This window comes from Cherax quadricarinatus, chromosome 31, assembly GCF_038502225.1.
Source record: "Cherax quadricarinatus isolate ZL_2023a chromosome 31, ASM3850222v1, whole genome shotgun sequence".
NCBI lineage: Eukaryota > Metazoa > Arthropoda > Malacostraca > Decapoda > Parastacidae > Cherax > Cherax quadricarinatus.
In genome coordinates, this window is record NC_091322.1 from 30,363,973 (window position 1) to 30,391,788 (window position 27,816).

The window sequence follows — 27,816 nt, forward strand, 5'->3', positions numbered from 1 at the left end:
GATAATAGTGCAGAAAACCCTGACGATCCTCAACCTTCTACCTCTGGTGTGGGCACTCGTCAGTCACGGTCGGTTGTATCTCAACACTAGAGAAAACTATTTTCGCGTGGCCAGGCCTCTGACTTCAGTAATGATGATGATAGTGATGTGGATTGTGATTTTATTGCTCTTGACGATCATTCGAGTAGTGATAGTGAGGAATCATATTCACCAGTGAAGCGTCAGTATGTATGCCGCCGCATGCGCTCGGGTAGTGTACCCTATGCCGTGCTCAGGGGACAGAGTACATCCCGGAGTACATCCTGTGGCCCTACACCAGGTATAGATAGTGATAGTGATAGTGAGGATGATGTGGCTACACTTGGCATGGATAGACCACAGGCATCAGTAGATGGTGATTGTGGTGATGGTAGTGCCACGGCCATGCGTGACTCACCAGCCCAGGCTGGGACCCACGCTGCTGACTCTGCAGTTCAAGGACAAAGCAGAGCATCATCCACCAGCCCACCACAACCACAACTACCCGCACAACCAGCCTATGATGTCCAGTATCCACCAGCAAACCGTATCTGGGATTGGCAGCAAAATCCCAATTTTGTTCCCAAGCCCCACCACTTTGATGACTCTGAAAGTGGAATTCTACCAACTTGTTCCCTTGGAAACACTGCAAATGAACTGGAATTCTCTGAACTATTCTTTGACCAGCCATTGATGGAAACTATTGTCAGGGAAAGTAATAAGTATTTTGAGTACACCATGGCAAATATGATCATATCACCACAGTCAAGATTACACCTGTAGAAAGAGACGACTGTTGCAAAAATGTATTTGCTTTTTGCAACAATAATGCTTATGCCTCATGTCTATAAGCATAATATAAAAGCATACTGGGCCACAGATCGGCTAATTTCTACCCCAGTCTTCAGTGAAATCATCCCAGTGAACAGGTTTATCTCACTGTTGTCAGGCCTGGCAAAACCAGGCCTGACAGAAGTGACAGGTTATACAAGATTAGAAATGTTTTTATGTATCTCAAACAAAAGTTCAGCATGTACTTTTATCCATTCAAGAATCTTGTAATTGACGAGTCTTTGATTTTGTTCAAAGGTAGGCTGTCATTCAAGCAGTATATACCGAGCAAGAGGAAACGCTTTGGTATAAAACTGTTTGTACTCTGTGACTGTGACAGTGGCCTGGTATTGGATATTGTTGTATACACGGGAAGCAAAACATTGAAAGATACCAAGATGTTATTGAGTATCTCAGGTGATGTAGTGAGAAGCATGATGGCACCTTATCTTGGTAAGGGGCATACATTATATGTATATCGATAACTGGTACACAAGCCCATTACTCAGTGATTTCTTTCGAGTGAACAAGACAGATGTGTGTGGCACAGTGCGTTCTAATCGTAAACATATGCCCCAGGCTCAAGGCAGGTGCTCGTGATGATGACGTGCAGGTGTTTACTGCCAATGACATCATGGCATTACGGTGGCATGACAAACGAGATGTCACATTGTTGACAACCATTCACCGTAATGAAATGCAAGACAGTGGCAAAGTTGATCGAGTGACTAATGAACATATTCGAAAACCAGTGACAGTGATTGATTATACACAAAACATGCGCTTGGTTGACAAATGTGACATGCAGATTGGCTTTGTTGATTGTGTTCGTAAAAGTTACAAGTGGTACATGAAACTTTTCTTCCATCTCATGGACACTTCAATGCTCAATGCATATACTAATATGTACCAAATGAAGACTGGCAACAGACCACCGTATGGTGAATTTTGTTTGTCTGTTGTCAGACAACTCATAATGAAGTACCAGGTAACAACACCTGCTATACAACAAGGTCCTTGAACTCCTCAGGATATACCCAAGCGTTTGAGGAGAGAAGGTGATCATTTCATAATACAGCTTCCTTCAACTCAGAAGAAATTTGCTCAGAAGAGATGCATCGTCTGTGCACAAACAAAATGACAGCAACAAAGACGCAAAGACACTCGGTTTATGTGTGAGGAATGTAAGGTACCTCTGTGCATGGTGCCTTGTTTCAAGGAGTTCCACAAGCTCCAGCAGTTCTAAAACCATGTCCAGTGATTGCAAATATGTAAATATATGATAGAACATTAGTATTATACAAGATTTGTGCATGTTTATTGTAATAAACAACAGTGGTAAACAATAATATGATAATAACTTTAGTGCAGTTATTGTGTTCAATACAGTGAGTTTATATATATACATTATATACAGTATTGGTCTCTCAGGCCCCAAATGTTAGTAGGAAAAGAAAAAAATTAGAAAGGAAAAGAAAAAACTACAAAAAACGGTAAACAAAGTAATGTGCGTATGTGGAAATCGTCGCTGTTGCCACCACCACGTCATTTGGGGTAAACTTCTCGGCACTGTATCTCGGTAAGTACTGATCAAAAAATTTTTTTTTTGTTTTATTACCTTCACAAAAATGTACTCTTTAATTCTATAAGAATTTTTTTTTTTTTTTTTTTTCAAAATTTCTTGGAGACTGGAGCACCACTTCAGATTTTGGCCTTGGACCCTGAAGGGGTTAAGGTCTACTGTTATTTGGTGAGATAATTTATTACTAAATAAAATGTATTGTATTATTTTAGTTTTAGCTGGAATTTATTTAAAAAATCCACATACAGTATGAATTTTCTTAAGCTCTTAATTATGCTTGATTTAGCATGTTGGTTGTCTTGACTCAAGACAATACTGGTCACATTGGTTGGCATTAATTAACCCCTTCAGGGTCCAAGGCCCAAATCTGAAGTGGTGTCCCAGTGTCCAAGAATTTTCAAAAAAAAATTTGTTATTTTTTCTTATGAAATGGTAGAGAATCTTTTTGTGAAGGTAATAAAACAAAAACTACGAAATTTGATGGAAAATTGACGAAATTATGCACTCGCGAATTTTGATGTGTCAGCAATATTTACGAATCGGCGATTTTGCCGACTTTGACTCCCATTTTAGGCCAATTACATTATTCCAGCCAACCAAATTCTTAGCTATTTCACTAGTATTACTTCTATTCTATCGATTGAGCACAAGAAATCGCCAAGTCAACTGTTTCAACTACAAATTAAAGTGATCGGAAATTGTTAATTTGGCCAATTTAACACAAAGTTCAAAATATTCCAATTTCAAAATACGGTCCAGAATAAACAATGTAGGTATTCCTGGAACTAAACTAACATTTCCTCTGTTCATTAGTTACGTTTTGAGGCTTTACAAATAAATTCCATTTTGATTTTTTATTTGCATAATGAATTTTTATTCACACCAAAAAATAGAAGATTTACTGTTATGCAATACTGTAATAATTGTATAAATATCATCACCACATTTGTGAATGTATATTAGACCCACCAGCTGGCGTGTATTAGACGTGTGAGGTCGTTTGTTTACTCTTGAACATCGGCAAAAATTTAACATTTCTGCTACTTTGAGCTCAGTTTCAAGTCATTTCCAGTGCTAAAACCAATCAAAATCATCTCTATTTCTGTAATATGTCTTCCATTCTATCAAATGAGACCAAGAAATCGCAAATATAACTATAAAAAACACATGAAAAAACACTGCAAAGTCGCTGTTTTAATAAAAAAATCATGATTTCAGTTTTTTTCCTCTCATTATACACAGTGTGCTGCAGGATCTGTTTTATGTGGTGCACACATACCACATAGATGTATTCTCTCATATCTAGGCCCAAATGTACCACTCACAGTTTATCAGAGTGAGCTGAGCTCATGACGTAGATCTACGGTTTGGACCCTGAACGTAAAGCCGTAGATCTACGGGACGGACCCTGAAAGGGTTAAGGTAATATATATGGAAGAATAGGAGCAGGTCAAGTATATTACCATGCAGAACACAAATGTATATGAAGTACAGTCAAGGAAGTATAACTAACGGTTATACTGTATACATACATGTATTGGTATCTTTTACATAAGACTGAATGAGACTTAGGGTATTACCTCTTATTCATGGAATAGACAAAGGTGCACATGGACTGTTTTTAGCAGGTGTTTCTAGTGCCTCTTCAGAAATTATATAGCTTTAAAATAATTAAAATGAATGAGAAAAATTATTAAATGGAAGATGTTAAAAATATATATATTAAATGAAAAAGGTTAGAGAAAACTGCTTAAAACAGAAAAAGTCTCAGCGAAAGTTAATAAGACACATGCAGTATTAGGACAATTATTAAAACAGACATTTCACTTACCAGGGGACTTTGTCAATCTTCTGGACTGACAAAACATCATTAAAAATGTACTAATACCATACAGCGGAACCTCTACTTCCGAGCGCAGCCACGTGCGAGTTTTTCCAAATACAAGCAATCGATGGGTCGATTTTGTGCTTTCATACGTGAACAAAATTTCCATAAGTGAGCAGACCTCAAGGCAGGTTCCTTGACGCTGGTGCGAGGCTCTAGCTCTTGATCTAAGGAACTGTATCTCATTTGTTTGTTGGACTATCTTATTGAAACATTGGCAATGTATGATGGAAAGATGCTTCTTAACTCTTTCAGGGTTTCGGCCGTACTAGGACGGCTTACGCCCCAGAGTTTTTGACGTACTAGTACGCCTAAATTCTAGCGCCCTCAAATCTAGTGAGAGAAAGCTGGTAGGTCTACATATGAAAGAATGGGTCTATGTAATTAGTGTGCGCAGTATAAAAAAAAATCCTGCAGCACACAGTGCGTAATGAGAAAAAAAACTTTGACCGTGTTTTTAGATTAAAACAGCGACTTTGCACTGTATTTTCATATGGTATTTATTGTTGTATTCTAGTTTTCCTGGTCTCATTTTATAGAATGGAAGACATATTACAGAAACTGAGATGATTTTGACTGGTTTTACAATGAAAAGTACCTTGAAATTGCACTCAAAGTAGCAGAAATGTTCGATTTTTACCAAAGTTCAAAAGTAAACAAATCATGCCAAGTGTCCAAGACACGTCAACTGGTGAGTCTTATATTCTTTCAAAAGTGCGCTGATATTATTTATACCATTTCTACACTAATGCAGTAGTCTGCATAACAGTAAATCTTCTATTTTTTGTAAGAATAAAAATTCAAAGTGGAAAGCCAAAGAAATATAAGAGGGGCCTGGGGATGTGACTAACGAACAAAGAACTTGTTATTTTAGTGCCAGGAATGTCTTTCTTGTTTATTCTGGACCCTATTTGGAAATTGGCATCTTTTGAAATTTGTGTGAAATTGGCAAAATTGCTAAATTCTGACCACTTTATTGGATAGTTGAAATCGGTAAATGGGTGGTTTTTGTACTCATTCGATAGAAAAAGTGGAGTTCTAGTGAAATAGTCATGATTTTTGTTGACTAGTACAATGGAATTGGCTGAAAATAGGACTCAAATCGCCGATGCGTAAACATCGTCGAGACCGCTAACTTCGCAAGAGCATAATTCCATAAGTTTTCCATCAAATTTCATACTTTTGGTGTCATTATGATCGGAAAAAGATTCTCTATCTTTTCATAAGAAAAAATAATTTTTTTTTTTAAATTTGGGGACCCTGAGAACAAGTCTCGGAGAGGGCCTGGGGACCCTGAAAGGGTTAATGTACACCAAAAATGAAAGAAATCTAAGCGTAAATATTGGAGTTCACTTCTCAGCAATTAGCCACCCCTTAGCGGTATTTTTGTATGGTTTTTATGGCTGTATTTTCGTTTTTGTGGTCTCATTTGATAGAATGGAAGATACATTACAGAAATAAATATGATTTTGATTGCTTTCACAATGAAAAGTACCTTGAAATTGAGCTCAACGTAGGAGAAATGTTTGATTGTTTTGGCTATGTTCAAGAGTAAACAAATGACGTCATTGCCCATTCCAATATGCAGTCATGAATGGGTTGACATTATTTATACAATTATTGCAATAAGGCATAACAGTAAATCTTATATTTTTTGTGTGAATAAAAATTACAAATTATTTACATTGTAATAATAATAATAATAATAATAATAATAATAATAATAATAATAATAATAATAATAATAATAATAATAATATGCATAATAATAATATGTATAATAATAATATTTTTTTTTTTTTTTTTTTTTTTAAACAAGTCGGTCGTCTCCCACCGAGGCAGGGTGACCCAAAAAAAAGAAAGAAAATCCCCAAAAAGAAAATACTTTCATCATCATTCAACACTTTCACCACACACACACATTATCACTGCTTTTGCAGAGGTGTTCAGAATACAACAGTTTAGAAGCATATACGTATAGAGATACACAACATATCCCTCCAAACTGCCAATATCCCAAACCCCTCCTTTAAAGTGCAGGCATTGTACTTCCCATTTCCAGGACTCAAGTCCGACTATATGAAAATAACCGGTTTCCCTGAATCCCTTCACTAAATATTACCCTGCTCACACTCCAACAGATCGTCAGGTCCCAAGTATCATTCGTCTCCATTCACTCCTATCTAACACGCTCATGCACGCTTGCTGGAAGTCCAAGCCCCTCACCCACAAAACCTCCTTTACCCCCTCTTTCCAACCCTTTTGAGGACGACCCCTACCCCTCTTTCCTTCCCCTATAGATTTATATGCTTTCCATGTCATTCTACTTTGATCCATTCTCTCTAAATGACCAAACCACCTCAACAACCCCTCTTCTGCCCTCTGACTAATGCTTTTATTAACTCCACACCTTCTCCTAATTTCCACACTCCGAATTTTCTGCATAATATTTACACCACACATTGCCCTTAGACAGGACATCTCCACTGCCTCCAACCGTCTCCTCGCTGCTGCATTTACCACCCAAGCTTCACATCCATATAAGAGTGTTGGTACTACTATACTTTCATACATTCCCTTCTTTGCCTCCATAGATAACGTTTTTTGACTCCACATATACCTCAACGCACCACTCACCTTTTTTCCCTCATCAATTCTATGATTAACCTCATCCTTCATAAATCCATCCGCCGACACGTCAACTCCCAAGTATCTGAAAACATTCACTTCTTCCATACTCCTCCTCCCCAATTTGATATCCAATTTTTCTTTATCTAAATCATTTGATACCCTCATCACCTTACTCTTTTCTATGTTCACTTTCAACTTTCTACCTTTACACACATTCTCAAACTCATCCACTAACCTTTGCAATTTTTCTTTAGAATCTCCCATAAGCACAGTATCATCAGCAAAAAGTAACTGTGTCAATTCCCATTTTGAATTTGATTCCCCATAATTTAATCCCACCCCTCTCCCGAACACCCTAGCATTTACTTCTTTTACAACCCCATCTATAAATATATTAAACAACCATGGTGACATTACACATCCCTGTCTAAGACCTACTTTTACCGGGAAGTATTCTCCCTCTCTTCTACACACCCTAACCTGAGCCTCACTATCCTCATAAAAGCTCTTCACAGCATTTAGTAACTTACCACCTATTCCATATACTTGCAACATCTGCCACATTGCTCCTCTATCCACTCTATCATATGCCTTTTCTAAATCCATAAATGCAATAAAAACTTCCCTACCTTTATCTAAATACTGTTCACATATATGCTTCAATGTAAACACTTGATCTACACATCCCCTACCCACTCTGAAGCCTCCTTGCTCGTCCGCAATTCTACATTCTGTCTTACCTCTAATTCTTTCAATTATAACCCTACCGTATACTTTTCCTGGTATACTCAGTAAACTCATTCCTCTATAATTTTTACAATCTCTTTTGTCCCCTTTCCCTTTATATAAAGGGACTATACATGCTCTCCGCCAATCCCTAGGTACCTTCCCCTCTTTCATACATTTATTAAACAAATATATAATACAATAATAATACAGTGGAACCTCAAAAATCGAACTTAATCCGTTTCAGGAGCTAGTTCTAAATTCGAAAAGTCTGAAATTCAAAGCAATATTTCCCATAAGAAATAATGGAAATACAATTAATCTGTTCCAGAAACCCAAAAATATTCACAAAAAAAATACATTTTATAGAGATTAATTACAGTTTTACATACACACAACAAATGCTATAGTCTTTAATTATGTATAGCAATATAAAATAACATTTTTACTTACCTTTATTGAAGATTGGTGATGGCATCTGGAAGATAGGGAGGAGAGAGGGAGTTGGAGTTAGTGTTTGGAAGGAGAATCCCCCTCTGTGAGGACTTCCGGTATCAAAGCCCTCTCTGGGGTTGCTTCCCTTCTCTGTATTGTAATGCCACTAGGACCAGCTTGAGTCATTGGACCCCAGTCTCACAAAATAACTATCTACAGTCCTCTGTTTCTGTCTCACAAAATAACTATCCACAGTCGTCTGTTTGTCTCACAAAATAACTGTCTACAGTCGTCTGTTTCTGTCTCACAAAATAACTATCCACAGTCGTCTGTTTGTCTCACAAAATAACTGTCCACAGTCGTCTGTTTCTGTCTCACAAAATAACTGTCCATAATCGTCTGTCTCACAAAATAACTCCACAGTCGTCTGTTTCTGTCTCACAAAATAACTGTCCACAGTCATCTGTTTCTGTCTCACAAAATAACTGTCCACAGTCCTCTGTACATCCTGGCAAGCTCAACAAGTCTCACTCCAATCTCATACTTCTGTATTATTTCCTTCTTCACATCTATGGTGTTTCTCACTTTCTTTACCACAGGGGTACCACTAGCAAGTTTCTTTGGGCCCATGGCAGCTTATTTCACAGTCCCACAAGCACTAAACACAACAAAATAATCGTAAAATGTGTGAATGAGAGCGCAGGTTAGTGTTCACTCAAGCATAAACAAAGCTAGACTGCTCATGGCGCCTGCGCGGGGACGCGGACAGAGCGGGCCAGCAGACAGGTCCCATACCTGGCGGTCCGAAATTAGAGGCGCGTTCGATGATTGGGACACAGTTTGTCTGAAAAAATGGTCTTATTTCCGAAACATTCGATATTTGATACGTTCGATTTTTGAGGTTCCACTGTACGTAATAATAATAATAATATAATACGTATAATAATAATAATACATATATAATAATAATGTGCTACATAATAATAATTATAATAATGGACGGCTCCAAATGCTGTCACTAGATGGCAGTGTTTCCCACAACAAAGAGGGGGCAGTTGTGGCCGCCTCCACCTGTTACATAATGACATTTTATTCATTCTATAGTATATATCAGGTTTCTGTGTTATTTATATTATTTATTATTTCATATTAGATGAACTGTGATAGATAAATAAGCCGTAGAGTTGATGATAGTAAAATATCCAAGGAGTATTTTGTCCTGTTTCCAGACAAACTCTTGTTGGCCGCCGCCGCCACATATATAATGACATTTTATTCATTCTAGAGTATATATCAGGTTTCTATGTTATTTATATTGTTTGTTATGCCATATTAGATGAACTGTGATAGATAAATAAGCTGTATAGATGATATTAGTGAAATTGTTCAAGAAGTATTTTGTTTCGCCTTCAAGGACCATAACATTGTATCAATCGCATCTGCTAGAAAAATGACAGGATGGATAATGAGAATCTTCAAAACTAGGGATGCCAAGCCTATGATGACACTCTTCAGGTCGCTTGTTCTATCTAGGCTGGAATATTGCTGCACACTAACAGCACCTTTCAAGGCAGGTGAAATTGCTGACCTAGAAAATGTACAGAGAACCTTCACGGCGCGCATAACAGAGATAAAACACCTCAATTACTGGGAGCGCTTGAAGTTCCTGAACCTGTACTCCCTGGAATGCAGGCGGGAGAGATACATGATTATATACACCTGGAAAATCCTATAGGGACTAGTACCAAACTTGCACACGAAAATCACTCACAATGAAAGCAAAAGACTCGGCAGACGATGCAACATCCCCCCAATGAAAAGCAGGGGTGTCACTAGCACGTTAAGAGACAATACAATAAGTGTCAGGGGCCCAAGACTGTTCAACTGCCTCCCAGCATACATAAGGGGGATTACCAATAGACCCCTGGGTGTCTTCAAGCAGGCACTGGACAAACACCTAAAGTCGGTACCTGACCAGCCGGGCTATGGCTCGTACGTTGGATTGCGTGCAGCCAGCAGTAACAGCCTGGTTGATCAGGCTCTGATCCACCAGGAGGCCTTGTCACAGACCGAACCGCGGGGGCGTTGACCCCTGTGACTCTCTCCAGGTAAACTCCTGTCTCCAGACAAACTCTCGTTCACCGCAGACACTGCCCATAACACTACATGAATTACATATTTTATTCATTGTAGAGTAGATATCAGGTTTCTATGTTATTTATATTGTTTATTATGTCACATTAGATGAAGTGAGATAGATAAATAAGCTGTAGAGTTGATATTAGCGAAATTATTGAAGTACAGAATTCCACTGGAAAAGATTAATTGCATTTCACTTAAGTTAAATGAGGAAAATTGACTCTGCAAACAAGCAATTCCAGTTGTGAGCAAGGTTATGGAATGGATTAAACTCGCAAGTAGAAGTTCCACTGTATCTGTCAGTTTCAATCACTATCTGTAACCTAAGAGTGAGTAAACTATTAAAGATAAGTTAAATACAAGAGTAATGTTATAAAAGCAAGGAAGTGAATTAATACACTTTTATATATGTTATACAGTAGACCATCAATTACCATGGGTTCCTTTACCACCTTTTCTCAATTACACTGTTGCAAAATTGCAGCATATTTTCGACTAACACTTCATAAAATTCAACTAACATGGTTCCATTTCTTGGGGGGATGGGGGGGGGATTGGACTGCCGTGAACTGGACTGCGGAATTTTTCTCCTCCGTCTAGTGGGTTCCTGAGCAGTCTGCCTGTGGGTCAGGCCACTGTCTTTGCAGGGCAGGCCTAGATTCCCTCCCTGCCACCCTGTCACAGTGCCCCATATATGTGTCTTGTACAATTTCCATCCTTTTCCAAACAGCAGACCCTCAAGTAGACAACTTCATACATACTATGAACAACTGCTTGCTACTACCTTCTAAAACTAAGCCAACAAGAATCTCTGAGACAAGTGCCTAGTTACTTGACCATATCTGGACCACTACTATACTCCCACTAAAATCTGGGATAATTACAGACAACACTACAGACCAATACCTTACCTTCCACATAGCCAACTTATGTAAATTGCCTTAAGACACCAGTAAAATCTCATTTCAACTTCAAGAGGAGACATCATTCATTAACTTATTTCACCATTAACCCTTTGACTGTTGCAACCCCAAATCTTCGTGTCTCCTGGTGTCGCAAAATAGTTGAAAAAAAAAAAATTCTTATGAAATGATAGAGAATCTTTTCCTGGTGGTAATGACACCAAAAGTACGAAATTTGATGGAAATCTTACGGAATTACATTCTCGTGAAGTAAGCGGCCTCGGCGATATTTACGAATTGGCGATTTTGCCCACTTTGAGCCCTATTTTCGGCTAATTCCATTGTTCCAGTCGACCAAACTCATAGCTATTTATTTAGAATTCCATTTGTTCTATTGATTGAGTACGAGAAACTGCCCATTTACTGATTTCAACTACCTGATAAAGTGGTCAGAAATTGGCAATTTGGTCAATTTCACACAAATTAAAAAATGCCAATTTTAAAATAGGGTCCAGAATGAACAATGCAGACATTCCTGGCTCTAAAACAACATTTTCTGGGTCTGCACCTTGACTGCAACTTGAAATTCAACACCCATATCCAACACACCTACCCCTACCTCACCTATGCTATTTGTGCCTGGGGATCCACAATGGCTAATCACCTAAAGCTAATAATATTATTATCCAACAAAAAGCTGCAGTGCGAATGATCACACATTTCACTGCTAGACAACAATGCCCCTACTCTTCAAAGACCTAAACCTACTCACTATACAAAACAGTCACTCATGCTGCTGTGCAACCTACATTTACAGAATAATAAATTCTAAGATCAATCCTGACCTGAAGTGCTTTCTTAATAGTTGTAACAGGACCCATAGGCACGAAAATCTCTATGAAATTCCCCATGTCTGGCTAAATCTCTTCAAAAATTCAATGTACATAAAAGGGCCCAAAATCTGGAACTCTGCCAGAAATCTCCAGAAGCACTGACTCAGACAGCCTTTTCAAAACAATCGTTAAAAAACACTTTATCTCCCTAGCCTATCCCAGCCCCACCTAAATATGTAAAAACTATACATTCATATTCATATAGTTTATTTGGACATGGTACATAGTTGTACAAGGAATTATAGTAGTTGGGTGTACATACCAAAAGACCCTTGTATGCAGAGCATTATGGGCACGCTTTAAATTAACTTAAGATTAACTAAGCAATGAAAGGTTCAGCAGTAAAAATTACCATAAACAATTTACAATATGAAGTTTTTTTTTTTTTCAACAAACCGGCTGTATCCCACCAAGGCAGGGTGACGCAAAAAGAAAAATGAAAGTTTCTCTTTTTAAATTTAGTAATATATACAGGAGAAGGGGTTACTAGCCTCTTGCTCCCGGCATTTTAGTCGCCTCTTACGACACGCATGGCTTACGGAGGAAGAATTCTGTTCCACTTCCCCATGGAGATAAGAGGAAATAAACAAGAACAAGAACTAGCAAGAAAATAGAAGAAAACCCAGAGGAGTATGTATATAGTATATGCTTGTACATGTATGTGTAGTGTGACCTAAGTGTAAGTAGAAGTAGCAAGATGTACCTGAAATCTTTCATGTTTATGAGACAGAAAAAATGACACCAGCAATCCTACCATCATGTAACACAATTACAGGCTTTCGTTTTACACTCACTTGGCAGGACGGTAGTACCTCCCTGGGTGGTTGTTGTCTACCAACCTACTACCTAGGACAATATGAAGTACAATTGAGCATTTGAAACAATGAAATTTGAACATTTCGATTTTGAAGCATTATAGTTGTACAAATTTGTCACATTACAATGTATAACAAACAAGATGATCAATTTACTGTATGTTGTCTTGAAGTTTTAAGATTTAGGTAATTGGGAGATTTATTGGTTATGTTAAATATTGAGTGTTGATTATTTAGTCCTGGGCGAGTAAGTGGTTTTTTAGAAGAGTCTTAAATTGATTTTCAGGCCTGGTTACTTTAGTATGTTCTGGTAATGAATTCCAGATTTTGGGGCCCTTTATGTGCATAGAGTTTTTACACAGTGTGATATGGACACGGGGTACATCAAAAGAGATCTGTGTCTTGTGTTATGGTCATGTATCCTGTTAAGGTTGGTGAGGAGAAGTTTGAGTGGAGGGTTTATGTTTGCGTGTATTGTTCTATGTATGTAGTAGGCACATGAATAAGTGTGAATGTTCTTTATGGTGAGCAAATTTAGACTTTTGAATAGAAGTGGAGTATGCTGTCGTGAGTGAGAATTTGTTATCATTCTGATTGCAGCTTTTTGCTGGGTTATTAGAGGTCTTAGGTGATTTGATGTTGTTGATCCCCATGCACAAATTCTATATGTGAGATAAGGGTAGATGAGTGAATGATACAGTGCAAGGAGAGCTGATTGTGGAACATAGTACCATATCTTTGATAGTATGCCTACTGTCTTAGAGATTTTCTTGGAAATTTGTTGTATACCAGGAGGCCTGGTCACAGACTGGGCCGCGGGGGCATTGACCCCCAGAACTCTCTCCAGGTAAACTCCAGGTATGTGTCTGGAATTTGAGGCTACTGTCTAGGTGGATTCCTAGGAATTTTCCCTCTGTGAGTCTTGTGATGGGTGGTCCATTTAGTGTTATGTTAAGTGGAACATATGCCTTAAGTGGAACATATGCCTTGTGCCTTCTCTGCGAGAAGGCACGAGGCATTTACATTGATTTACTTCCGAGATATTCACCCAAAACGTAGGCCAGTCTCCTGACTTGGGAAAAAAGAAAAAATTCCGAGAAAACTTCTTTTGCTTTGTGTTTTCCTTATGAAACTAGTGATCTAGTGCAGCAAGCCTCACAAACACTCCATTTTCTCTTATAATAATACCTCAGACAGGCAAGAATGGGAAGATATGGTCAGAGCGATAATTATTTTTACCTCAGGAGTGGCAGCCACCACTCGTCACATAATGACATATTTTATTCATTCTAGAGTATATATCATGTTTTTATTTTATTTATATAATGTTTATGTCATATTAGATCAATTGTGATAGATAAGCCATAGAGTTGATAATAGCATTATACTGAAGTATTTTCTCCTGCCTCCCAAGAGCCAGGAATTCTCCTGGAACGGATTAATGGCATTTCAATTAATTTCATTGAAGAAAATTTATTTGATATATGAGCAAATTGAGCTGTGAGCTGGGTCATGAAACGAATTAAACTCGTAAGTCAAGGTACCACTGTACATCAGGACAATGAACAACAATTACATTATCATTTTTATTTTTGTAAGATTTGGAGAACTCAAAAAAAAACTGTTTGACTCTTTTCTTTTGGGGATCCTAGGAACATAACCCTAATTTTCTCATAAGTTCTTCAATTTAACACTGATTTGTCTAATATTGCATTTTCAGGAATGCAATTACCATGGTAATTGATGGTCTACTGTATCTATGTTGTTAAAATTAATAAAAAGTTGTTAAATTTAATAAAAATTCACAGTTTTATTCTTAATTTTAGTACTATACTGGAATTAACCCTTTCAGTAGCCATCACATAGAACTATGTCATTGAGGCCAGGGTCCCTCATGTAGTTCTGTCATGAGCTCACCTCACTCATATAAACTGCGAGTGGTAAATTTTGGCCTAGACATGAGAGAATAGGTCCGTGTGGTGAGTGTGCACAACAAAAAGAATCCTGCCTCATGTAGTGTATGATGGGAAAACAAAACTCAGACCATGTAGTATTTGGTTTTAAATAGCGACTATGAGGTGTTTTCTAGGATGATTTTTATGATTTTATTGGCGATTTCTTGGTATCATTTGACAGAATGGAAGTCATACTACTGACCAGAAGTAGCTTGAAATTGGGTTCAAAGTAGTGGAAATATTAAATTTTTGCAGATTTTACTGAGGACAGTTAAGGCCTCCCTACAGCCCTCAGTCTGTTTTATGGTTTTTTAATAGGTATGACTAAATCATTGGTACACTGTAAACCATGACCATTCCTGGTTATATTTTATTATTGAAGAAATAGAGTAAATATTCTATTTTTTGTGATCATGAATTCAAAATGGAAAGCAAGTGTAAGATAGGAGAGGCCTAGTGACATGATTAGTAAACAGATGAAATATTTCAGTGCCAGGAATATCTACATTGTTTATTATGAACTTTTGTTATTGTTTTAATTTTGTGTAAAATTGGCCAAATTACCAAATTCTGTGCACTTTATAGAGTATTTGAAATAGTTGAATGGAAGATTTGTTGTGCTCAGTTAACAGAATGGAAGGCACACTAGCAAAATATCCAAGAATTTGATCAAATGGAGCAATGGAATAGGCTTAATTTAAAATAGGACTCAAAGCCAGTAAAATTACCGATGCATAAATTGCACTTTACATCTGAGTAATTCTGTAAGTTTTCCATCAAAATTCATACTTTTGGTGCTGTTACCTTCAGAAAAAAAATTCTCTACTATTTTAGAAGAATTTTTTTTAAAGTGGACACTGAGAACAATATTAATTTTGTGTGTCTGGACAGTGAAAGGGTTAATTTATGTACAATAAAATCACAAAATTCTTAAATAAGGGAGTAACCTTAGAAAGAGATGAGAGTATTGACACATCTGGCTCCTCTCCTAAGTCCTGGAAGACAAAATCCAGACGGAGATGCTCCAAACATGGACAAAGAACTGTAGTAAGTAAATCCTCAGTGAATGGGTTGAAGAGCCAAAAATTCTTCAAGTTGAATCTGACATCCCTAACATTAAGCACTTGGGGATCAACAAGTGGTAAGGCATTTTCTCCATGCTGTAACTGTTTCTTAATACAGTTAAATAGGTCTGCTCTAGATTCAAATACAATGGAATCTGAATTGCAATTAAAGGCACAATGGTGTAGCCATGATAAATTCTTTATAGAGTCTAAAATTTTCCAGCATCCTCTTCCAGTAATTCTTGTGCCAGAAATATCAAGGGACACGAGCCCAGTACACTTAGCAATTTCCTCACACTGGTGATCTGTTATCTTTTCTGAACCTTTAAGTGACAACTCACATAATTTGGGGCAAATACTTGATAAATCATGTATCATTTCAGGAGTACCTATATACTGGATTTTCAAAATAGTTAAATATGGCATACAAACCAACTTGGCACTTAGCATTTCAAAAATTTGTGATCTCCAGTAGCAGGATCTGCCAATGACAAGTTTATCTAGCCGTGTTGCATTGTGCAAATGCTCAAACAATACCTGAAAATGATAATTCTGGCATTAAAAAATCAATGTATACATATAAATATTGTTGCTACATATAAATCTTCTTTCAACAAAGCTGCAGTGCAATTGATTACCAACTCCTGCACTAGACAGCACACTCCACCGCTTTTTAAGAGTCTTAACTTGCTTAATATACAAAACATCCACACTTATTACTGTGTCTACTACACACAGAATATTATACTCAAATATTAACCCTCCTCTCAAACTACTCCTTGATAACTACAACAGAACACACAGGCATAACACAAAGCACAAATCACTCATCAATATCCCTCATGTCCATCTCTCCCTATGCAAAAATGCTATGCATATAAAAGGCCTGAAGATGTGGAATTCATTGCCAGAACACACTAAAGGACCCCTGCCTGCTAATCAATTTAAGGCCCTACTTAGAAATCACCTTATCACCCAAAATTAACCAGACAAACAATATACATAACACCTACAAGTTACTCAAAAAAATTCCTAAATAATTTATGATTGCTCAATTATTTAATCATTACTTCAAACTTATAACCGTTTCCATTATATTATTTTAAATTGTGCTAAATTGTAATACAGTGGTACCCTGAGTTTCGAACTTTTTTCATTCCAGAAGGCTGTTCAAGTGCCATTACCGAATGAATTTGTTCCCATAAGGAATAATGTAAATTAGTCTGTTTCAGACCCCCCAAAAATACACTTACATAATTGGTCGAGTTGGGAGCAGTTCGAAACTCAGAGCACCACTGTAGTTGGCAAGAATTAGGATTAGTCTGCCTGAAATGCTTAGGCATACTAGTGGGTTTCTTTGTAATTAATATTTTGTAATATGTAAACCACATATTGTAAGCTTTGCAAGGAAATAAACATTTTCATTTCATTTCCATTTTCATTTTCAAACAAGTCCTAATGTTTCCACCTGTACCGAGGATCAAACCACGGGCCTCAATGTGTGAACTGAGTGCGCTAGCAATTGAGCAAAGGGTTAGAAGCTGTCACCACAAGCTCACATAAATGTCATAATGAGTGGCTTTTATGCTACACTTGCAAACTTCAAAACAGTTTTGATATATACAGTGTTGTAATTTTTAGAAATATAATTTGGCTTTGACTTGGACGGAATTAGAAAAATATAACAAATGTTATACAATGTGGATTATATAGCAGTAGTGGTGAACCAGAAAAAAAAAATACATAGAAATTAACCAAAGGCATACTACAAAAGATTCCCAGAGCTAAAAAATATGAGTTATGAGGAATAATGAAAAGCAATGAAAATGCCCTTGTTGGTTGATGAGAGAAGCAAGAGGAAACATGATATGTACACTCATATAAGATCATAAATGGATATAAGTAAATTGATAAAGGTTGCTTAGTACCATGAACAGAAAGAACAAGAGACAATGATTGTAAGTTGAGAAAAAGTTGATGTCAGAATGATGCTGGAAAACATTTCTTCACAAATAAAATGATAGACTGCTAGAATCAAATCAAATCAAAATCAAAAGTTTATTTCTTTGCAAAGGCTGCATGTGTGTTTACATTTCATAATCTGATTGGTACAAAGAAAGCCACTATCATGCTGAGGCATTTCAGGCAGAATGATCTAGAACTCAATATTAGAAAAATGATACCACGAGCACAGTTCTTTTAATGTAATTACATACTGACAAATCATGTAATCACAACTAAGTACACATAATAGACAATTAACTGCTTCAGTAAAACAAATGAAAAACTAACCTTGCACATACTAGCTTCTGAAAACATCTTTGCTTTTCCAAAATCCAGATATCTCAGAGTTGAATTGATGAAATGTACCAAAATGCACTGAATGGCTGGGCGTACTTTCTTATTATGCATGTACAGGGGATCTAAACGAACTGTGAATGACTCAAAGAGATGATCATGGAGAGTAACATGAGAATGTGAAGTCAGCAGTTGACTTAGCTCTTCTCTTATAACCTCCAACTCTGAAAAAAAAAAATACCTAGAAACATACCACTGCATTTTACAAAAACCTATGATCATGGGGAAGCATTAAACCTGTAAGGGATTACTAAGAAATCAGTACTCTACAACCCTCAAAAAGATTAGTAATAACTCCAAGCAAAAGTACTATTCAAATACTTAATGATTCTACAGATATTTCTTTTTTAAAATCTCAACTTCTAGGGTTAAAAAAGAAAACACCAAAAACAAACTAATAATCCTCTCCATAGCATATATGAACCGTGGGTCTATTTATCATGTTAATATGTTAGTAGCATGTTTATTATATATTAATCATCGATGGATAAATGAAAATGCTTATACAGTGGTCCCTCGTTTTTCGTAATTAATCCGTTCCTGGAGGAGCTACTATAAACGAAATTTACGATTTGCATATCAATTTTCCCCATAAGAAATAATGTAAATACAATTAATCCGTTCCTGACACCCAGAAGTATTAAAACACAAAAAAAAAATTTACATGAAATATACATGTAGTACATAACCAATACAATGGGAAATGATGAATAGAACATTAACAGCATAACACTTACCTTTATTGGAGATTTTTCTTAGTGTATGGGAGACTGGAGGAGGAGAGAGATTGGATTGTTTACAGTTTGGAAGGGGAATCCCCTTCCAGCAACACCTCAGGTACCAATTGTATCACTAATACTTGCACAAGGGATGAACATGGGGAATATATAATAGCTAAATTCAAATCCAAATACCTACAAAAACCTCTCACAGTGATAAACATCTACAGAGTTCCACAATCAAACATTAGCCAATTTAGTCAAAACCTAGGAAGTATGATAACTGATGCACACATGAACAAAGATCACTTACTACTCTCAGGTGACTTCAATATAAATCTCCTGCAAGACCAGGACCCACACGTTACTGAATTCACAAACACAATGAGTAACTGCATGTTGCTACCAACAGTAACAAAACCTACAAGAATTACGGAGACTAGTGTTTCCCTACTTGACCACATCTGGACCAACACCATATTCCCTTTAAAATCAGGCATAATTACAGATAATACCACAGACCATTACCCTACTTTCCTCATAACAACTCTTGGTAAAATACCCCAAGACACTACGAAAGTCACCTTCAGACTTCACAATGAGGCAGCCATTAATAACTTCACAACAGCAGTAACAAACATTGACTGGCACACTGAGTTAGAAATCTATACAGATATTGACGAATGTTTTAATAATTTTCTAAAAAAGACCCAATACCTCTATAACAAGCACTGCCCTAAAAAACTAAACAGATGACAGCTAAGAGACTGAACAGTCCCTGGCTAACACCCAGCATTCTCAAATCCATAAATACAAAACACCGATATGAAAAACAGTACAGAATGGGTCACATAACCAGAGACCAAACAAAACGTTACTCGTCAATCCTAACCAGCCTGATAAGAAGGGCAAAAAAACTGTATTATGAGAACAGATTATCCAACTTACGAGGTGATATAAAAAAGACCTGGAAGACCCTATCAGAAATTCTGGGAACAAAAAAGATATCACGAAATAGTGAAATAAAATTAGCAAAATCAGATGAACCCCAACTCCCACCAACAGAAACAGCAAACAGACTCAATGATTTCTTCTCCACTATAGGACAAAACCTTGCCAATAAAATCCCAAGCTCAGATACCCCACCAAATGACTACCTCACTGGCAACTACCCGAACACACTGTTCCTAGCTCCGACTAACCCATACGAAGTCTCCCTTATTATCAACGCACTAAAAAACAAGGCAGGAGATTTAAATACCTTACCACCCTTTATATACAAAAAAGTGTCACAAGTACTATCACCAATCATTGCAACACTCTTTAACAAATCCATTGAATCCTCCACCTTCCCTACAGCTCTCAAAATAGCAAGGGTTACCCCGATCCATAAAGGAGGAGACCAAACTGAGTTGAATAACTATAGGCCAATATCCAATTTACACCCTCTCTCAAAAATCTTCGAAAAATTAATTCATAAACGAATCTACTCCCACCTCATCTCCCATAACATTCTCAACCCCTGCCAATTTGGATTCAGGCCTAATAAAAATACTAATGATGCTATTATACACATGCTAGAACATATATACACTGCAATAGAGAAAAAAGAAGTCCCACTGGGGATCTTCATTGACTTACGTAAAGCTTTTGATACAGTTGACCATGACTTGCTCCACGTAAAATTGTCACACTATGGTATTAGAGGGCACTCCCTCAACTACCTCAAGTCATACCTCAGCAACAGAAGCCAATATGTGTACGCAAATGGGGCAAGCTCTTCCGCACAACCAATTACAGTTGGTGTCCCACAGGGAAGTGTCCTTGGCCCTCTTCTCTTTCTCCTATACATAAATGACCTACCAAATGCTTCGCAATTACTCAAACCCACACTTTTTGCAGATGACACTACATACGTCTTCTCTCACCCGAGCCCAGTCACGCTAGCCAATACTGTAAACACCGAATTACAGAAAATATCTACCTGGATGAGGACTAACAAACTTACACTAAACATTGACAAAACCTACTTCATTCAGTTTGGTAACAGAGCTACAGATGTCCCTCTTAACATAACGATAAACAGATCACCTATCACAAAGCTAACAGAGGGAAAATTCTTAGGAATCCACCTTGATAATAGACTCAAATTTCATACACATATAAACAAATTTCTAAGAAAATTTCCAAGACTGTAGGCATACTATCGAAGATACGGTACTATGTTCCACAGTCAGCCCTCACGGCCCTTTATCACTCTCTTATTTACCCCTATCTCACCTATGGAATTTGTGCATGGGGCTCAACAACAATTAACCATCTCAGACTACTAATTACCCAACAAAAGGCTGCAGTTAGAATGATAACAAATTCTCACTACAGGCAGCACACTCCACCAATATTCAAAACACTCAACCTACTCACCATACAAAACATCCATACTTATTACTGCACCTATTACATACATAGAACACTTAACTCTGATATTAACCCTCCCCTCAAACATCTCCTTGCCAACCTCAACAGAACACATAACCATAACACAAGGCACAGAACACTCTTTGATGTTCCTCGTGTCCATCTCACGCTATGCAAAAACTCAATGCACATAAAAGGCCTTAAAATCTGGAATTCATTACCTGTAAATATAAAAGAAACACTACCTGTTTATAAATACAAGTCTCTTCTCAAAGATCACTTACTCACTCAAAACCAAATAAATACTGAATAACTGAACCTTATAAATTGTATATCCTATATGTTACTCACAATTATATCACACAAATGTTAAACCTAGGACCCAATCTAACTTTGTTATTTTTTTAAATACACTGTGACAGGAGGCCTGGTTACAGACCGGGCCGCGGGGGCGTTGACCCCCGGAACTCTCTCCAGGTAAACTCCAGGTAAAACCTAACAGAATACTCCATTCGACTGAATGTACAGCAATGCATGCAACCATATGACCTGTCTTTGTAATACTCATTTGTGCTTTATAGTTATCTGTTTACAATAATGTTTTATCACTGATTTCATCATTGCTTAGTTAATCTTAAGTTAATTTTAAGCCAGCCCATAATGCTATGCATATAAGTGGCTTTGGCATGCTGCTCTTACCTGTATTTTTTTGTACCTCTGTATGTATGCTAAAATTACTAAATAAATAAATAAATAAATAAATAAATTGCTTCTCTGGGGTTGCTTCTCTTCTCTGTTTCTTAATGCCACTAGGACCACCTTGAGAGTCACTCTAGTCCTGTCTCGCAAAGTAACTGTGGAGAGAGCTCTGTTTCTGGCGTCTCTTTAACACTTCCCTAAAATGGCCCAAGACTTTGTCACTGTACGTATTTCTCACCTTCTTTACCACAGGCTTGGCACTAGGAGCTTTCTTTGGAGCCATGGTAGCTTATTTAGTACTTGCAAGCACTAAAATGAGTGAAATATTATGAAATATTTCATAGGAGCACTTGAGGGGACCTTCACTCACTGGTAAACAATGCCAGACTGGCTGGGGAGGGAGGCCGCCCCGGCTCACACCGTGCGTACGCGTCCCGGACGAACTACTATTCGCGAGTCAACCTATGAAAAGCGAGTCCATGTTTATATGAAAATACCCCTATGATTGGCGAAATTTACGATTGCCGAGAACTACAAAAAGCGAGGGACCACTGTATTAACCCATAAACGGTCCAAACGTATATATACGTTCACTACCATACTGCCCCAACTTTTTTGAGAAAAAAAAAAAACATTGTTGTTTTTTAATAGGAGAAAAGAGCATATGGTACCCAGGCATCCCCAATTATTTTAATATGGTGCACAGTGAGTGCTCACACCCATTCTCACATGTCTAGGCGACTCAGGCTTATCGTGGCAATGTTAAATGTAGGACACATAAAACGTATATACACGTTTGGGGCACTAGCGGTAAAAACGTATATATACGTTTGGACCGTTTACGGGTTAATGTAATATAAGAACATAAGAAAGAAGGAACACTGCAGCAGGCCTACTGGCCCATGCGAGGCAGGTCCAATTCTCCCACTGGCTTAAGCCAATGCCTTGACCTAGTCAGGTCAGTTACATTCACTTAAGGGAGGAGCATTTAATGTTCCTAAGTATGATTATTATTGTGTATTATTATTATCATTATTAATATGATGTCTTCAAGACAAATAAGACACTCTTAGTGATTTTAATGTGTGCCTGCAGGCCAGTCCAGTAAGCAAGTTTATTTAGGTACTGGTACACATAAGTATAATTATCAAAGTACAGTGGACCCTCGCCTAATGAACGCATCGCATAACGTTAAATCCGCCTGATGAAGTGTTTGAGCGTAAAAATTTTGCCCCACCTAACGATAAAAAACTCGCCCAACGTGATTTGTCCAGGACCTGTCCACGCTGCCCCATGGGTGCCAGTGTTTACAAGCCAGCCAATGCAGTCGCATCTACGCATGCATTCGGTACATTTCACATTACCCCAGTGTTTTTAGTGCTTGTAACTGCAAAATAAGTCACCATGGACCCCAAGAAAGCTTCTAGTGCTAACCCTGTGGTAAAAAGGGCAAGAATTAGTATGGAATTGAAAAAAGAGATTAAGGAAATGTGTGCAAAGTGGATTGAACTGCAAACCTTTATGGATGAAAATCACCCTAACACAGCTATTGCAAGCCGTGCTTGTGACTATTACAATGACAACGTTGTGGCTCATTTTAGGCAAATCTTAAAGGAACGTTAGGTACAGAGCTCTATGGACAGATTTGTTGTGTGACAGAGGTCCAGTGACTCAAGCTGGTCCTAGTGGCATTAAAAGAAGAAGGGAAGTAACCCCAGAAAAGGACTTGCTACCCCAAGTCCTCATGGAAGGGGATTCCCCTTCCAAACAATAACAACTTCCATCATCTCCCCTCCTCCCATCCCATCAATCACCACCAGATCTTCAATAAAGGTAAGTGTCATGTATTCCTTATTTAGTATAGTAATTGTGCATGTCTTCTTTTTTGGGAGCATAAAAATGTGTATTTCATGTGGTAACTTTTTTTTTCATACTTTGGGGTGTCAGGAACGGATTAATTTGATTTCCATTATTTCTTATGGGGAAAATTAATTCGATAATTTCGGCTAACGATGAGCTCTCAGGAACGGATTAATATCATTAGGCGAGGGTCCACTGTATTTATAAAACATAAAATAATTTTAAAGCACTTGAAATTTTGGAAAGTTTCCAGACACAATGGAGAGATGGGCTCATGAAGAATGTAAACAAACCAGGTGGCATGTGGTGACCATATTAAAGAGTCAGGTGGGGGAGCTGTTACAGCAAGTTTTGGTCATAATTAGAAATGTCCATATTAGTGGAATGCCGTAAACTGGGGCCCTACTGTACCACTTGAAAAGCAAACCTTTTCCAGCTTATTTCCAAAGAGTCAGAAAAATACCCAGCCACAAATTGGTGATGAAACTGATATTAATAATGTCAGTTTGAGAAAGAATATATAAACAGCTGTACAGAAATTTATTTATAAAAAACAATAAATTTCTCTCATAAAGAGTGTACATATGATACAAATCATCCGAGGAACATACAGCATGCACAGTATTATATGAATGTTATTATACTATGAACGTTAAGAATTTTCAGTTTTTTTTTTTTTAACAAATCGGCCGTCTCCCACCTAAGCAGGGTGACCCAAAAAGAAAGAAACTCCCCAAAAAGAAAATACTTTCATCATCATTCAACACTTTCAACTCACTCACACATAATCACTGTTTTTGCAGAGGTGCTCAGAATACAACAGTTTAGAAGCATATATGTATAAAGATACACAACATATCCCTCCAAACTGTCAATATCCCAAACCCCTCCTTTAACCCTTTGACTGTTTTGGTCATATATATATATACGTCTTACGAGCCACCGTTTTTGACGTATATATACTCATAAATTCTAGCGGCTTCAAGCAGGAGAAAGCTGGTAGGCCCACATGTGAGAGAATGGGTCTGTGTGGTCAGTGTGCACCATATAAAAAAAAAATCCTGCAGCACGCAGTGCATAATGAGAGAAAAAAAACTCCGACCATTTTTTTTAATTAAAATGCCGACTTTGTGGTTTATTTTCGTATAGTATTTATGGTTGTATTCTCATTTTCTTGGTCTCATTTGATTTTGATTGGTATTACTATGAAAAGAACCTTGAAACGGAGCTCAAAGTAGGGGAAATGTTTGATTCTTGCCGATGTTTAAAAGTAAACAAATGATGTCATTTTCCAATAAATGTCCAAGTAGCCATTCTAATATGCAGTCATGAATGGGTTGACATTATTTATACAATTATTACAATATTGCAGTAGTCTGCATAATAGTAAATCTTCTATTTTTTGTTGGAATAAAAATTCAAAATAAAAAGCAAGAGTAATATCAGAGGGGCCTGGAGACATGACTGATGAACAAAGAAAATGTCTGTACTGTTCATTCTGGACCCTATTTTGAAATTGTCATTTTTTAATTTTCGTGGAACTGGCCAAATTGTAAATTTCTGACCACATTATTGGGTAGTTGGAATTGGTAAATGGCAGTTTCTTGTACTCAACTGATAGAAAAAATGGAGTTCTAAAGAAATAGCTATGAATCTGATCGACTGGAACAATGGAATTAGCCGAAAATAGGGCTCAAAGTGGGCGAAATCGCCGATTTGCAAATATTGCCGAGGTCGCTAACTTTCGAGAGCGTAATTCTGTCAGTTTTCCATCAAATTTTGTTCTTTTGGTATCACTACAATCGGGAAAAGATTGTCTATCATTTCATAAGAAAAAATAATAATTTTTTTTTCGGGGGGAGGGGGGAGGGGAGGGGAGGGGGGGGGGGAGGGGGAGGGGGAGGGGGGGGGGGAGGGGAGGGGGGGGAGGGGAGAGGGGGGGGGGAGGGGGAGGGGGGAGGGGAGGGAGGATTTTTGCGACACCAGAAGACACCTCAGGATTTGGGGTTGCGACAGTCAAGGGGTTAAAGTGCAGGCATTGTACTTCCTGTTTCCAGGACTCAAGTCCGGCTATGTAAAAATAACCGGTTTCCTTGAATTCCTTCACTAAACATTACCCTGCTCACACTCCAACAGCTCGTCAGGTCCCAAATACCATTCATCTCCATTCACTCCTATCTAACACGCTCATGCACACTTGCTGGAAGTCCAAGCCCCTCGCCTACAAAACCTCCTTTACCCCCTCCCTCCAACCTTTTTGAGGATGACCCCTACCCTGCCTTCCTTCCTCTACAGATTTATACACTCTCCATGTCATTCTACTTTGAACCAAAAGACATGGATGGTAGGAGTAATCCTTTATCTGTACTAATTACTTCTATCATTACCAATTTATAGCTATCTTGGCTAATTTATTATCATATAATAAATATGTACTGTAAATCCTGCCTCAGGGGATGCGGCCAATTTGTTGAAAGCAATTTAGGCTAATCAAAAAATTCTTGGAGTATTTTTTGCAGACAAATTCATATCCATAATTTGATACAAGTGACAGGCTATATATTACAGCAAACTGTGACAAAAATGGCTTAGTGGGTTTTTAATCAAGTAGTCAGACTGCTCATACCCTGCTATCACAGTACAATGCCCCAGCATCAAGGGTGCTTTAAGAATTTAACAGAACTCTTATGAATAAAATTTTACAATAGGTTTTAGTGAAAATATAGAGAACACTGCCATCAATTTCATATAATGTACTCACTGTTTTCTTTTTTAATTTCCTTTTCAATTATTTGGGCTGCATTTTTCTCCTCCAAGGTACTTCTTATACTACTGAATGACCCAGTCAGAGACTGGTCAAGACCAGTCTCTGACTCTCTGAACTGATCGTGTGTGTCCTCGTTAGTGATGATTTGGCTAAGCATTATTTTTTGTTCAGAGTTTTTGGGGATACTACTACATGTTTCTGCTTGTTCAATATTTTGCTGTCCATTGTCATACATCTTCCCTTCTTCACTGTTCTGCTGGTTAGGAAAAAATGGTGCTGCTTCTTGCTCAGAGATTTCTATATGATTGTCCTCTGCTTTAATGTTTTCAGGATGCTGGTGTCCTTCGTGGCTGCTATCTTGTTGCTCTTGAGTGTCTTTAGAAATTTCTGTCTTGCTATTAGATTCATGGTGGTGCATTGATATTATTTCAATGAGTAGTTGTGTTATTATCTGAATACATAAATTGCTAAGGGGCAATACTCTCTTCTGGACTGGCATTATTCTGAAAATAAAACAATAAAAGGTACTAAGTGAACATATGAGAACATTCATTTATATGAATTTAACAAATGGATGTAGAAGATATACTGACATGTTTCAGTCCTGGGACTTGGTCATAGGACTGAAACATATCCAATAAATATGTCCTTCAATGTATGCAATTGTGTCCTTTCATCCAAGAATTTAATAATCAAGTTACTCCTCACTACAGTACTTTACCTTTACCTAAACCTTTACTTTACCTAAACTGCAATAAACTACAAACTTTTTGACACTCCAGTCATCTCCCATCAAGTTAGTGACCCAAAAAAAAGGAAAACACATTCACTATTATTAATTCATTTCTTATATTGCCATAAGTGTGCCAACATCATAGTTCAGATGGCCCTCTGAACTGCAGGCACTGTATTTCCAGCTAACCAGCTTCATTGAATAACTTCATAAATGTTACCTAAGCATCAATTAACTGCAAATATATACTGTACTGCTTTCATACAACAATTCAGAGGAAATTGCTTTCTCTAATTGGAGAATAGGTTGACTCTGTGTTTGTTACACAATACAGCCTCTCCTCACTTAGTGATGTACTCGTCTAACGACGACTCAGACTTACGAAG

General features: G+C 37.6%; 1 protein-coding gene across 9 annotated transcripts in view; it reads right to left on the bottom strand.

Moving 5' to 3' along the window:
* Positions 1–27,816, bottom strand: part of LOC128703476 (uncharacterized) — a 171,388-nt gene that overhangs the window by 120,621 nt on the left and 22,951 nt on the right. For all 9 annotated transcript variants that reach the window (XM_070090315.1, XM_053798171.2, XM_053798169.2 and 6 more), the window contains exons 2-4: positions 26,692–27,200; positions 18,169–18,398; positions 15,760–16,413 (exon numbers count right to left, since the gene is read on the bottom strand). In XM_070090315.1, coding sequence (XP_069946416.1) covers positions 15,760–16,413; positions 18,169–18,398; positions 26,692–27,200 — 1,393 coding nt within the window. The remainder of the gene's footprint in view (positions 1–15,759; positions 16,414–18,168; positions 18,399–26,691; positions 27,201–27,816) is intronic.